This window comes from Eptatretus burgeri, chromosome 13 (genome assembly GCF_056783735.1).
Source record: "Eptatretus burgeri isolate ZD-2024b chromosome 13, Ebu_testis_v1, whole genome shotgun sequence".
Lineage (NCBI taxonomy): Eukaryota > Metazoa > Chordata > Myxini > Myxiniformes > Myxinidae > Eptatretus > Eptatretus burgeri.
In genome coordinates this window covers 74104821-74118530 of record NC_140973.1, presented here as the reverse complement: position 1 = coordinate 74118530, position 13710 = coordinate 74104821, and the positions used below count along the sequence as shown (strand labels likewise).

The following is a 13710-nucleotide window of genomic DNA, read 5'->3' as shown; positions in this document are numbered from 1 at the left end:
AAAAGCTGTGTATTATGTTCATTAAATTTGTAAACGAAATATGAAATATGTAAAGTTATGTTGAATCATGTACCAATTGATATACTTCAGTCTTCCTGGAACTTGTGCGACATTTCGAGGTTGTTGCATAGTTAAAATCACAATCATTGTTACAATCAAAAATGACATCACTATCAACTGCAGGCAGATGTATGTTTTGCAGAAAGTAAATGTAACAGGATACATGGATAAATAATCATGTTTACAATGGAATCCTCTCAACTGCAGCATTTCACTGAAGTTGAAATGATATTTTATGAGTGAGGAACATTGTCTTCATCCATTCACACTTTTGGCTGGCAACACAAATTACAAATGCTTAAAGAGGAAATCTTTGACATTGGCAAAATCAGGTTGGATAGCAGACGGAACACCTCCACTGGTGGCGACAACTGAAGAATTGCTTTCCATTTCCCCAGCATCAGCGACGTTGTTCGTGATGAAATGGAAACCTAGCTGCTGAATAGAGTTCAAAGTTGTCTCCGGGATCTTACCATGCGATGTCATGGTTCGACAAATCCTCGTCGCCAATTCTGGTGTCTTTCGCGCGATGAAGACGCACTGAGAGAATGAAGCCTCATTTATTGCATCAAAGCAGGCTTCACTCGGCCAAGCCAACAGCAACCTCACTCTGCCTTACCCTCGTCACGTGTCCTTCTCAACATCGACATGGCCAGCATACGTTCCATCTTTTCCTTGCAAGAGCTCCTTTGCTTCGTAATTAAACTTGGATGTTCATGACGTAGCACGCTTAGCACTTTCACAAATTTGTTCTGCATTTTTATAAATTGTTCGTGTGGTTGGAGGCAAACCTAAATGCGGACCAACATCGACAGCACTCTCACCACTCGGCATTCTGCACAGAACGTCCAATTTCACCTTCAAGTTTACAGTTTTCCACACTTAAGTTGCCACAGGCTCTTTTTTCACCACCAGCACACTAAGAATTCATGATGAATAATATGAATCGCTACTGTATGCAAAGATTTTGGAAGGACTGTACAGTACGTCAACAGCACAAAGGCAGAATAAAGTACAGTGCACTTTACATCGAAGTTATTCAAACCTTGTGCTTTATCTTCCTGAGCTGCCCAGTGGATTTAATTTAATTTGAATTGAATTGCCAGTGGAACAAAAATTTCCATGTTTTACATGGACAGTAATAAATCATTTGAATATGAACAGTGGCCATGGTGGTATGGTGTCTGTTGCCTTTTAATCGGTCTAAATTTACATTCCGTACTGGAATACATGACTACAAGTACAGCCCGCCAAGGGCATTGTGTACAGGTTGCAGGAACGTTCTTTCGTCCGTGAAGCACACAGGCACTGCACAGGCACGCACGGTTTATCGTTGACACGCCATTGAAGTTTGACGGCAGTTAAATAGAATTTGTGAGTGAAATGGTATCACGTCATGATTTAACAATGTACAATAATTTTACTGGAATTAAAATAATTTTGAGCTTCCAATACGATATTATTCCACTTTTCAGATCTGGCAACACTTTACGCAGGTTGCCGGCCCGCAAACTGCAGTACGTTGAAGTGCGACTTGGCAGTGTACAAAAAGTGCGTGTGCATGCCATAACGTTAACGATCTGAATGTCTCGGCGTGAGACCGGGCGGCTCAGGAAAAAAGCCAAAGCACATGGCTTGAACGACGCAGCTTCAAATAGTCGTAAATGGAGGAAACGTAAATTGCAGTATCCCTGCACTGCTAAACCAGGTCTGTTCTTCCGGGTTCAAAATGTAAAATTCAATTGAAATCAAGTTCCACGGTCAGACTGATGTCTGCCAAACAGAGAACCTATTGCTTAACCCCACTTTGCTCTTCACGCGTGGGGTAGTTTTTGTTGACGAGAAACCCCTTAATTTATGGGGGGGTTTTTTTGTCCCCTTAATTTTTTTTACATGCACACACTTTATAGTATGATTCTGTTTTCTGTTTCAAGTTACCGATTCCAGAAACGACTAAAATCCCCAGAGTACATAGATGATAAAACTTTGGGGTAGCTCGGATTAATTGGAAACTCTGCCTTTTTTATTTTTATTTTTGGTTATGCCTTATTTGCGTCGATAAATAGCTCGACAAAGCAAGTGTGAACCATGCTTCAAGTGGCTTGTTGACAAGTCATGAGATGTTGATTGTCTGCGGGGCTTGGTGCACTGTGATTGACTCCTGGCAGTGATGTTGATACATCTTCATGATAGCTGTCTCTCTTTTCTTGGAATTACAAATGCAATAAAAAGTGGGTCTTGGTACCACAGGTTTGCTGGTGTCTGACGTGGTGTGTTCAACACCATTCAGTCCTGTTTATGTAATTGTTGCTGAAGGGACAAATGATTTGTGAAATCTTCATTTACCCAAACCCTTACTCTTACATATGTGTATTTGATCTTGATTATACAATTTGTTCTGTGATTGCTATTTGGTGGCTATTTGAGTACTGGGGATGCTATGCATTTTATTTTATTTTATTTAATCCTTTGTTCTTTCATCAGATCTCTGCCCGTTCACTTTCTCGGCCATCAGTACCCCAACCCTACCAAAAAGGCCTGTCTTTGATCTGAAATGCAGCCTCACAAAGCCTTTGACCTATAGGCCACATGGAGGCATGTGAACCAAAGTTTTGGAATCTACACTGCTGGCTCGTACATTTGCACTTACCCTGGTGTTCTGGCTTTGTTTTTACCCCCTGGTGTAACAAAAAATGCACGTTTGCATTGACTGTGAATCACTTCCTTCGATTTTTTTTTCATTTTTTTTTTTTCATTTTTTTTTATCGCCCAACCTTGTCGCAAGCTATCGCCCAACCCTTTCAAACCTATGAGATACCAAACTTTTGCCACTTTGCAGATTTCTGTTTGCATCTAAACTGGCCTTTTTTGTTGTTTGGTTTTGTTGTTTTTTTTTTTTTAATTAAAAAAAAAATTAACTTTCGCCCTTTTTTTTTTTTTACACCATTTGTATACATTTTGTCTTCTAATGATTGCTCATGCATCAACAAAGTAGTCACGAGTTTATTTTTATTTTCCAGGGGTGTGCTCATTTAATTTCGCAGGCGCCAGTACCTCAGCCCCACCAAAGAAGGCAGTCTTTGACCTGAAAGCCAGCCTTGCACAACCTTTGACCTATCTGCCACATCGAGGTATGTGAACTTCTGTTCTATAATACAAGAAGAACATCTGCATTGACAGTAAAATACCTGCATATAAAATGGCAATGCAAAAGCACTTTTTTTGTGTTTTTTTTTTTTTTGTTGTTGTTACCTTGTCAAGGCTCGTATGAGAGCTAACACACAACGCACAGCAAGGGGGGCATGGGACAAGAGGGGTGGGAGTGGAAAGGACAAAACTGTGGGGAATAGACATTTAGGAGATCTGTGGAAGGGAGAGGGATTGGGTGGGGAATATGGGGAATACAAGATGGACATTACAGGGACTTTCAGGAAGGAAAGCAGGAAATTTGAAGGAGGTGGGTTTGGGGTAGATTAACGGGGGTAGAGAAGATCGAGGATTTGGATTGGGGACAATAAGAGGTGGTGGTGAACAGCTGTTTTGAAGGCCTGGAGGGAAGAATGAGATTGAAGAGAGTGAGGGAGTTTATTCCAAAGGCAGGAAAAAAGAGGAATGAAAGGGTGAAGGTGAGCAGTGATTCCTTTCAGAGAAAGGTTGGCTGTTTGATTCCCATCTTAAGTGAGTTGTACCAAAGACTAATAACTGTACATGCTGTTTCCTCGTTAGACACTCAGCATTGAGGATAAAGTGCTGACAAATGTTGTGAGTTGGCATCCTTAGGGATGGATATTTCTCCTCAAAATGCTCCTTCGACTGGAAAGAAAAGTGCCGCCATAAATGGTGCCGTTGTTGCCCAGTGTCTTCAGGAAAGTGACTTGCCCTTGGGGTCACTGTTGTGTGGTGTCGTGTCCTGTTTGTCTGCATGAGCGTGTGATTTGGGTGTGACTGAAATGGTGGAGAAGCTGAACTTTCCAGATGAGATGTTTTTTTCTTCTTGAAACGAGCAATTTTAGTCGTTAAAAAAAGGGTTCTGGTTAATTTGTAGCTCTCGTTTGCGAAGCGAAAAGCGGGGTTAAGCGATCATTTACGTGCGTTTTTGCATTTTGTTATTCCCTTTTCTCAGGAACTGCTTGTCACATTGACAAAATTTTCACAATCGGTGCGACGACTGTTGTAGAATGTTTTAATGATAATTGACATGATTGGTCATGTAGTGTGGCAGCCATGTTGGACCTCTATCTCTGAAACCACTCCATGGAAAAAAAAAATTTTGAAACGTTGCACCTGTCGAGCGAGCACTCCCCCATGCTGAATGTGATTTTTTTTTTTGTTTTATTTTTTTTTGTAGAATGTTTTAATGATAATTGACATGATTGGTCACGTAGTGTGGCAGCCATGTTGGAAAAAGGTGAAATGTTGGACCTCTATCTCAGAAACCACTCCATGGAAAAAATTTTTGAAACTTGGCACCTGTCGAGCACTCCCCCATGGTGAATGTGATTTTTTTTTATTTTTGTTTTTTTTTTAATATATATTTTATTTATTATTATTTTTTTAATGTTATCGGTGCCTTCGTTTATGATGTCAAAATTGCATACCGAGAATGCTACATCCGATCAGTTTGAAAATTTTTGAGGGTCATCTTGGGATAAATTGGTCAACATAAAAAAATTGACGTCATTGGTTATGTGGTTCAGCAGCAATTTTTATCCCCCGCCGCATGACGGAAGGGGGATATTGTTGTCACCCAGGGCGTCTGGCTGTCCGTCCGTCTGTCCGGGCGTCAACATTTATAGCTGTGAGTGCGATAACTCATGAACTGTTCGCCATATCGATTTGAAATTCGGGTCACACATGTACCACCTGAAAAGAAAGAACCCTATTGATTTTGGGCATGGCAGGATCCAAGATGGCCGACTGGGGCGGCCATCTTGAAAAAAATGTTTTTCCGCCATATCGATTTGAAATTTGGGTCACACATGGACCACCTGAAAAGGAAGAACCCTATTGATTTTGGGCATGGCCAGATCCAAGATGGCCGACTGGGGCGGCGTCAACATTGATAGCTGTGAGTGTGATAACTCATAAACTGTTCGCCATATCGATTTGAAATTTGGGTCACACATGTACCACCTGAAAAGGAAGAACCCTATTGATTTTGGGCGTGGCCAGATCCAAGATGGCTGACTGGGGCGGCCATCTTGAAAAAATTTTTTTGTAATAAATGGAAAACCGCTTATCTGATTTCAATTATTTTTGGTTCCGACGTTCCTCACCCCTGGGGAACTTTTTTGAGATGATGACCAAATGGTGTCTTGTTTCCAATTCACCTCCCTCATTATCTGGAATATATATGACCTTTTTCATTCAATGGCAGGGGATTCCCCATCTCTGATGGTATATTTTATTATTGTTATTATTATATTTTATTTATTTATTTAAATAAACCTTCAAAAATCATCTTCACAGATCGAGGAGAAGCTTTGCAAGTATGACCACTTATCCATGAGGAACAAAAAGCTCCCCACCTCTTCTTTCGGCTGCTCCCGTTAGGGGTCGCCACAGCGGATCATCCGTTTGATCCGCATAGTGATTTTGGCCCATGTTTTACGCCGGATGCCCTTCCTGACGCAACCCTGGTCGCCTCTTACGACATAGGGATATGGTACACCTAATTAATTTAACCGGGGTATACACCGGCCCAGTATACTGGTACTCATTTCGCCAACCTCGGAAGGATGACAGGCTGAGTCAACCCCCTGGTGTATTAATTCAGTAGCCCAACGAGGCTTGAACTCAGGACCTTTTGGATCCCAAGCCGCTGCCCTAACCACTGTGCCAACGCCAGGCTAAAAAGCTCCCCACCAATGACGTCATATGTCACGTGGTTTGGTAGACAGATTGAATTTACCTTCAACCTTTACAAAAAATCTTCTCCAGAACAGCTTGACAGATTGAGGGGAAACTTCACACACTTTCCCCAAGTCTTGAAGGTATCAGGGTATTTAAGAATCATTGATGGGTCGCATGGTTTTGCAGCCACATTGGATTGAAGGAAAATATTGAAAAAAATTTATCTTGAACTGCTGCATCAATCAATGTGAAACTTCAAAATTATGACCTAGTTGTGATGGGTAATATTTGTTTTGCATTTCAACCTGATGGGACTGGCAGCCAGGATTATTTAATATTTTTGAATCTTTTTTTTTTTTTTTTTTTTTTTTTTTTTTTTTTTGAACAAGGCTCACTTGTGTGTCCCTTGATGGATTTGAGGATAGAGGAGTAGCAGATGAAACCTGAGTCCCATTGAGGTTCTTCCTGATGACTTCATCTTTGCTTTTTGTTTGGCTGAGTTCCTTCTGATGACTCCAATGCAGTACCTATTTTATTTTGTCTTTAATTTGATTTGAATTTAATTTTTTTTTATTACAAATTTGCTGTCAGAACAGTTGGCTCGCACCACCAAGTCGTTCTCTCGACTGTGCGGGGTAAGTATTCTATGAATATAAGGCCAGGAGTCTGGGGGTTGTCTCTGCCTCCAGCAGGGCCCAAATAGGTGAAGCTCCTGGTTTTTGAGCAATTTAAAAGGTTAAAAAGACTTTGGAGGTCTTTATACATTTTGCTTTAAATTTTCTTCATTTAGCATATTTGACCAACATGAGTTAAATAAAATGATCAATTCAGTGCAATGAGTCATTATGATTACATAAACATCGATGGTGTAAATCCCCTCACGTTAGCATAAGTGATTGTGCAATGTTGATATAAATCGTGAGATCATTGATATTTGGAGTGACAATAATCAACTCGCAAAAATATCAATATCACCCAGTCCGATTGGTTACATTACTTGTCTGCATATGTGCTGTTTAAATTACATATATATATATATATATATATATATATATATATATATATGGCCAATACTGGATGGAGGCCCCAATGCCAGACATGAGATCAGAGCTATCTGCCTTGACACATGCTTTCGATACGGTCTGGCACCCCGCCCAGCTCACCAAACTCTCTTCCTATGGTATCCAAGACAATCTCCATTCATGACTCGCAGACTTCCTCTTCTGTTACAGCCAACGTGTGGCCCTTAATGGAGTTCTGTCATCCCCCTCTTCCTGTCCAGGCTGGAGTTCTTCAAGGCAGCATTCTGGGCCCTGTTCTTTTTCTGGTTTTCATCAATTATCTCTCTGACTCTGGAAAATCCTCTTTATCTACATGCTGAAAATTCCACCCTCTGCCGTACCATCTGTCATCCCTCAGATTGGCAAGTAGAATCTTCTTCTCTCTGCAGATCTGGATAAAATCACAAGCTGGTCAAACACTTCGAACATGTCTTTCAACCCTGACAAATCTCACACTCTCACTGTGTATCCCCGAAAGGACCGTCTGGAACCCCCCCCAGCCCCCCATCTATTTTCTCAACAATCCTCTTGAAGTTCTTTCATTCAAGCTTCTGGGTCTCACTATCTGCCATGATCCTTCCTGGGAAAGCCACATTTTCAACCCTGGCCTCCAAAGCCAGTCGCCGACTGGGAATCCTCCATCGTGCAAAGTCTTTCCTCGGCCCACCTGAGCTCCTGACCACATATAAAGCTTTCATCCACAGCTTGATGGAGTACTGATCTCCCTCCCTTGGGTTGGTGATCCTGCCTCTCATGTTTCTCGGCTTCACGCTGTGGAAACTAAGACATTTCGGATCATTGGTATCTCCTGCGATGAGGCTGAGTCTTTGGGTCTCTTGCTCTCACCACAGGCAGGTAGGTGGTGTGTCTTCTACTGTCTTCTCTCCAGCCTCGCCCACCCCCCTCCGCTCTGTGTTTGATCTCCCCCTTCCCATATTTCCGTAAGGCGCTCAAAGTCCGCCAGCAACTCCCTTCTGGTAAAACTACGAAAATCAAGAATCGCTGCTCACCTTCACTCTTTCATTCCTCTATTTCCCCACCTTTGGAACAAACTCCCACATTCTCTTCAATCCTACTCTTCCCTCCAGGTCTTCAAAACAGCTGTTCACCACCATCTCTTATCTTCCCCCATCCAAAAACCATGATCTTTTGTACCCCCGTTAATCCAACCCAAATCCACCTCCTTCAAATTCCCTGCTTTCTTTCCTCAAAGTCCCTGTTGTGTGAGGATCTGAAAGTCCCCGTTGTACTCATCTTGTTTACCCCACATACCCCACTCCATCCCTCTCCCTTCCACAGATCTACTGTCTGTTCCCCACTGTTTTGTGCTTTCCTCTCCTGCTCCTCTTGTTGTACATCCTGTTTGTTAGCTCTTATATGAGCCTCGACATTGTATACAAAAAAACCCCACCACGTTCAACAACAGCTCTTCCATTCTTTGGACTGGGAAAGGTTCCCGACTTCTGATCTCGATGTTTGTGACTTCCTTATTCAATGTAACTCGTTTTGAATTTGTTTGTGACTGTGTTGCTCTCATCTGATGTTTTAGATGTTCTCATCACCCCATGACCCTTTCAAGGGCCTGATTGGTTTTGTTTTATGACATAGGCAATCATCGTAAGTTGTTCAGGTATATTCATAGACCATGAAAATAAAAATAAAACAACCACCCCCCCTCCCCCTCCTCCACTCTATAATCTCAGGTAAATTGAAGCCCTGGATGGATGCAAAAGAGAACGTTGCTTACAAGAAGAACACAAACCTTGAAAGCCGCCGTGCAGCATACAAGCAGCCAAAGCTGCAGGGCCGGTATGGAGTATTTTATTTATTTATCATCACTTTGTCTGAAATGCCTTTGTGACTTTGGTGTTGGTTGATTATTGGAAAAGGGTGCAAATCCAAACCTCAAATGTGTGCTGTTGCTGGAGTATCTTGGGCATTACATGTTATGTAGTCCTGCATTGGTATTTTAGAAAGCTGACTCGTTCCAACAAATTGTAAGAAAAAAAGAAATGATGCTGCACCATGCCAGCAAATAGAAGGTGACAAAGGGGTTCCAAATGTCAATTTCGAGTCTGCTTGAATGGGTTTGCACGTTGTGTGAAACCCATGCGATAGTGTGACTGTTTAGCTTTCCTAGTTTGTTACGTGATTGAAAAGGTGTGACGTTTCCCAAATTTTCGGTCCAATTCGGCATCAGGTTAAACCCAGGAACAATTTGTGTGCATGGGCTATAAACCTAAATTTTGTTGAACCAAATGTTGAGTTGCGTTAGATTATCAACGGGAACGGCACTCGGCAGAGCGCACAACTCTGCCAGGCTGAACAGTTTATGCTTTGCATCCCACTGACGGGCCGGATCCGCATCCGAACCTAAACCAAAATCGAATCGGCTTGTTCTTGTCACCTAACAGATTCATCCACCGAGTTTTGTCATCTGTCCACAACTTTTTGAGATCATTCTATCGTTTTTGGGCCCATCTCTCAATGGTGAAGAATCGCTTAAAATTTTTCAATTTTAGAATCAGTATCCGGATCTTAACCAAAATCGGATTGATTTGCTCTCGTCATCCACCTGTTCCTGTTAACCACCTTTGATAACCTGTTCACCAACCTTTGGTGGCAGAGGTAATTATCTAATTCAAATGTCTTCGGAGTGGATCATCATTTAACTGATTTGAGATGAGGAAGTGCCAACAGATTGTGGAAAGCAACACATCTGATGTGCAAAGAAATGACGGAATGATGTTGTCAGGTATGGGAGCATGCACCAGAGCAGCGCGTCGCTGCATCCACTTTTCGCCAGTACTCCAGGGGCCTCCGTCTGGCCATCCCCCAGGCAGATGCCTTGCCCATCCCCATCCCTTGAGATGCCGATCAACCTGCTGCAAGCAAAAGGCACGTGGTCTGCCCATTGGCCTCCTCCACTCACGAGACTCCCTCGCTGAGAGAATCTGGTCAGCAGGATCAGCGTCAGGAAAACGAGCCACATGTCCATACAGCCGCAGCTGACACTCACAGACTATGCAGGTAATAAATCTCATTTGATTCTCTCAGCAACTGCTCGTTGGACACAAAGTGCAACCAGCGATAGCCAAGGATTCTCCGAAGAGACTTGGTACCAAAGGAATTAAGTCTCTGTCTCAGATCCTTGGTCAGAGTCCAAGTCTCGCATCCATAGAGCAAGAGTGGAAGCATCAAGGACCTGAAGACTCAGGCTTTCGTCCTCCTGCACAGGTACCGGCAGTGCCACACCCCATTATCCAGTGCATCCATGACTCCCCAGGCCCTACCCAGACGTCTATTGACCTCTGACTCGCAGCCAGCAGAGACATGAATATCACTGCCAAGGTAAGTGAATCTCTCCACGACCTCAACATCCTCACCACAAACAGGTACAGACAGGACAGCAGCATCCAAGATGTCATTGAAAGCCTGAATCTTAGTTTTGACCCAGGAAACCCCTAATCGCAGTGGCTCAGACTCTTCATTCAGCACCTCGAGGGCCCCCAACAGGATATCTAAAGTCTCTGCAAAGATGACTGCATCATCTGTGAAATCAAGATCAGAGATCTTGACATTCCCAAACGATGCACCGCAGCTTTATCTCTCTGACATCCTCCCTAGAATCCAGTCCATGCAAGTGCTGAAAAGTGTGGGGGCAAGTACATACCCCTGACTAACTCCAGTACTAACTGGAAATAAGTCTGAGATGGTACCACCACACTTCACAGCGCTCTCAGTACCAGAGTGGAGTTCAGACATCAGATCGATCAGTTTTGATGGCACCCCACGAAGACCAAGAATCCTCCAGAGGACATCCCAATTCACTGAATCAAACACTTTACAGAGATCAACATAAGCTGCAAGCAAGCAGCCCCTGCCGAAACCCTCGTCTGCGTTCGGTGAGGACCCGAAGAGCAAGGATACGGTCAATCGTTGACCTCTTTGGTGTAAAGCCTGAATGCTCTGGATCCTTGCCTGAATGATGTTGCCTTTGGTGTAAAGCTTGAATGATGTTGTCCTCAGTATCCTTGTTTCTCAATGCTCAGAACAAAGGTTCCGTCGGGGTTTATTTGTTTCTCACCCCTACCCGTATCCCTCCAGTGTGGTTCGGAAGGAGAGGCAAGAGAACGCTCGTCGGGATAGGAAAGATCATGCACTGATGGTTCGAAGGGGGTTGCATCACGACTGAGGTGTTGGTTTATTGATGATCTTGTGTTGGGTTGTTGACTGTCTTGTTGCTTCTGCATTGCTAATTTGTTCTGCATTTTTAATGATGCTGTTGCTTTGTAAATAGATTTCGTGTCATTGCTTATGTAATTCTCCAAAATCCTGAAATAAAATGCATTTATAGTTTAAAAGGAAATCTTAGTTTCTTGTTTCAGCATGTACCAACATAGCACGTACCTTTTGGTTTTGAATATTTCTTTTGTTTGCATAATCGAGGCTCGTGGAAGAGTTAGTGCACTGAACAGATCAGGACAAGTGGGGGTGGGGGGGGTGGTGTAAAAGCCTGCAAAAACCTTGTAAAGCAAAATATGAATGTGCAGTCTCATTGATGTAACGGCTCGTGTTCTTAGTGTTTTCGTGAAGGCAGGGATTTCAAACTGAACTTTATGTGGATAACAGTATATTTAACAATTGTGTGGAAACTGGCCGGCTTTCTGCATCCTACTTTTGGTACTTTTCTGTGCCTGTGAAACCATGTCGTTTAATGTTTGTAACAGCAATCTCGTTCCCTTTGCAGTGAAACCTCGTTTGCTTCACCCTAATAAATCGAACTTGAGTGTTTCCTTTGTCAGACATATTTGGGAAGGAGATATATTTCTTATTAAGTTTGTAAGAGGGTGCGAGATATTACCTAAGAGCAGATAGACGTGTATGGAGTAGCATCTTTCATGTACGAGTAGTTGGCCAATCTCGATGTAATAAGTAGGGAAACGTAACCTAAGGATTCTTGTTTGTGCACTAAACAGGATGGTGTGGTCATAATTGGGGGTTAAAGTTAAGGAAATTGTATGTATAACTACTTGTAATATCCCTCTGAGTGGCCTTGGGGCTCGGGGCAGAGACGAGACCTGGAGTATTGAGAGAGGGGAGGAGCCTGGATAGCATGGGTTTGGTGTGTCGGGAAGGATCGTGAGTCTGAGGAGAGCCAAAGAAGGATAGTGTTAGGAGAATAGACTGAGGAGAGCTCGTGGAGGGGATTTGCCTGCTTACCTGCCTCTGCCCTGTGCCTGTTTTGTCGACGTGCATCCTCCCATATGCTTTCATTTCTCCTGCTTGCCTCCATCGCCTGCTCATCTTCGAGTAGCTAAAGCCACCCAGTTCTTGTTCCCTTTCCCCATCTGTGATTGAGTCTGGAGTGAGGCGCTTTGGATATCTATAGGTTTTATTTCTCATTGTATATAATTATCGATTCCGTGTTCCCCCTTTCTTCCCTGCCTCAACCTGTCATCGTATCCCTCCGTTGGTCAATCTTCCTTTGGTTATTTGTTTCGGGAATAAGCCTATTGGTATTTTTTTAAACCTTAAGGTTTTCATGTTTGTCCGTTTCTCACGCACGCAATCCCGCCATTGTTCGACCGCAGTCTAAGGGACTAAAAGCCAGTTCAGTCCATTTGTCCAGTGTCTGTCTTAATCGACGTGGACACAATATATGCAGTGCCTATGGAAAGTCTACACCCCTTTCAAAATTTTCACCTTTGGCCTTGTAGCCTCGAATTTAATTGTATTAAATCAGACTTCTTCCACCTTTATTTCGGTGAAGGGGGAGCCGAGGAGAGTGACACCCCACCAAACGTTGCTCTTCACTGTGGGAGAGAGGTGTGGGAGGAGAGTTCTGCATTTTATGAGGGGATAGAGAGAGAAGGGTGGGGAGAGGAGGAAAAAAAATGGCAGGTGAGGTTAGCGAAGAGAATGTGAGATGCTTAACTGAACACGAAAAAAATCAAAACGGCTGCATCACAAACTTCAGAACACACGACACAGCAGAGTTTGTAAAGTAATCTGCTGGCACATCTGCAAAAACTTTGATATTCCTGTTCCAGAAAATTTGTGAGAAAATGAATCAAAAACCTGGAAGTACCGTTCACTTATGACCTAATGATCCCATCGAGCGTGAACATCGAAAACAGTGTTGCGATCAGATATCGGACTTGGGTACAAAAAAAAATAAAAGGGACGGCATTGCTCATTGAGGTGTTAATACGAGTGATTTTGGACTAACGATGCAGAAATCAAGAAAATAACCAAACACCAAGATCTCAAGCATGAAGTGAAAAGATCCTGGAAGCTGAAAAATGCTGGTTGTACCAGTGATTAAGAACCTCACAGAGATATTAAAAACCATCCCTGGGAATATCATGACAAACGAACAACAGTTGGAAGCTGTCCTGGGCTCAGTCATGATCCAGAAGAGAGCCCTCGGCACAAAACTGAAAACGGAAAACTTCACAGCTTGGTCCGTGGATCGTGATCCTTACTGAAATGACGGTGGATACTTTGAGCCCACCTTGGGAGGACATCCACTTTCTGGAACCCATATATGGAGATACCATACACACACATACACACACATATACACACACACTTCCATTATAGTAATACCAGTTTATATATGTACAAACAAAGATTTACCTTTAAACAGAGATCTTTGAAAGAGGAATTCAAGTGGGAAATTAGCAAAATTCAACTGAAATATATCAAGGCCCAGAACACAAAATGTCTATTG

The 13710-nt window shown here is 42.9% G+C and overlaps 1 protein-coding gene across 3 annotated transcripts in view; it reads left to right on the top strand.

Moving 5' to 3' along the window:
- NUSAP1 (nucleolar and spindle associated protein 1) overlaps positions 1–11768 on the top strand; it is a 33841-nt gene extending 22073 nt beyond the window's left edge. Inside the window, exons 7-10 of one of the 3 annotated variants that reach the window (XM_085853047.1) lie at positions 2545–2655; positions 3081–3191; positions 8678–8783; positions 11082–11768. In XM_085853047.1, the coding sequence (XP_085709173.1) occupies positions 2545–2655; positions 3081–3191; positions 8678–8783; positions 11082–11169 (416 nt within the window). In that variant the 3' untranslated portion in view covers positions 11170–11768. The remainder of the gene's footprint in view (positions 1–2544; positions 2656–3080; positions 3192–8677; positions 8784–11081) is intronic. The other 2 variants (XM_085853050.1, XM_085853048.1) reach the window with 2 other exon arrangements.
- The last annotated feature ends 1942 nt before the right edge of the window (positions 11769–13710 follow it).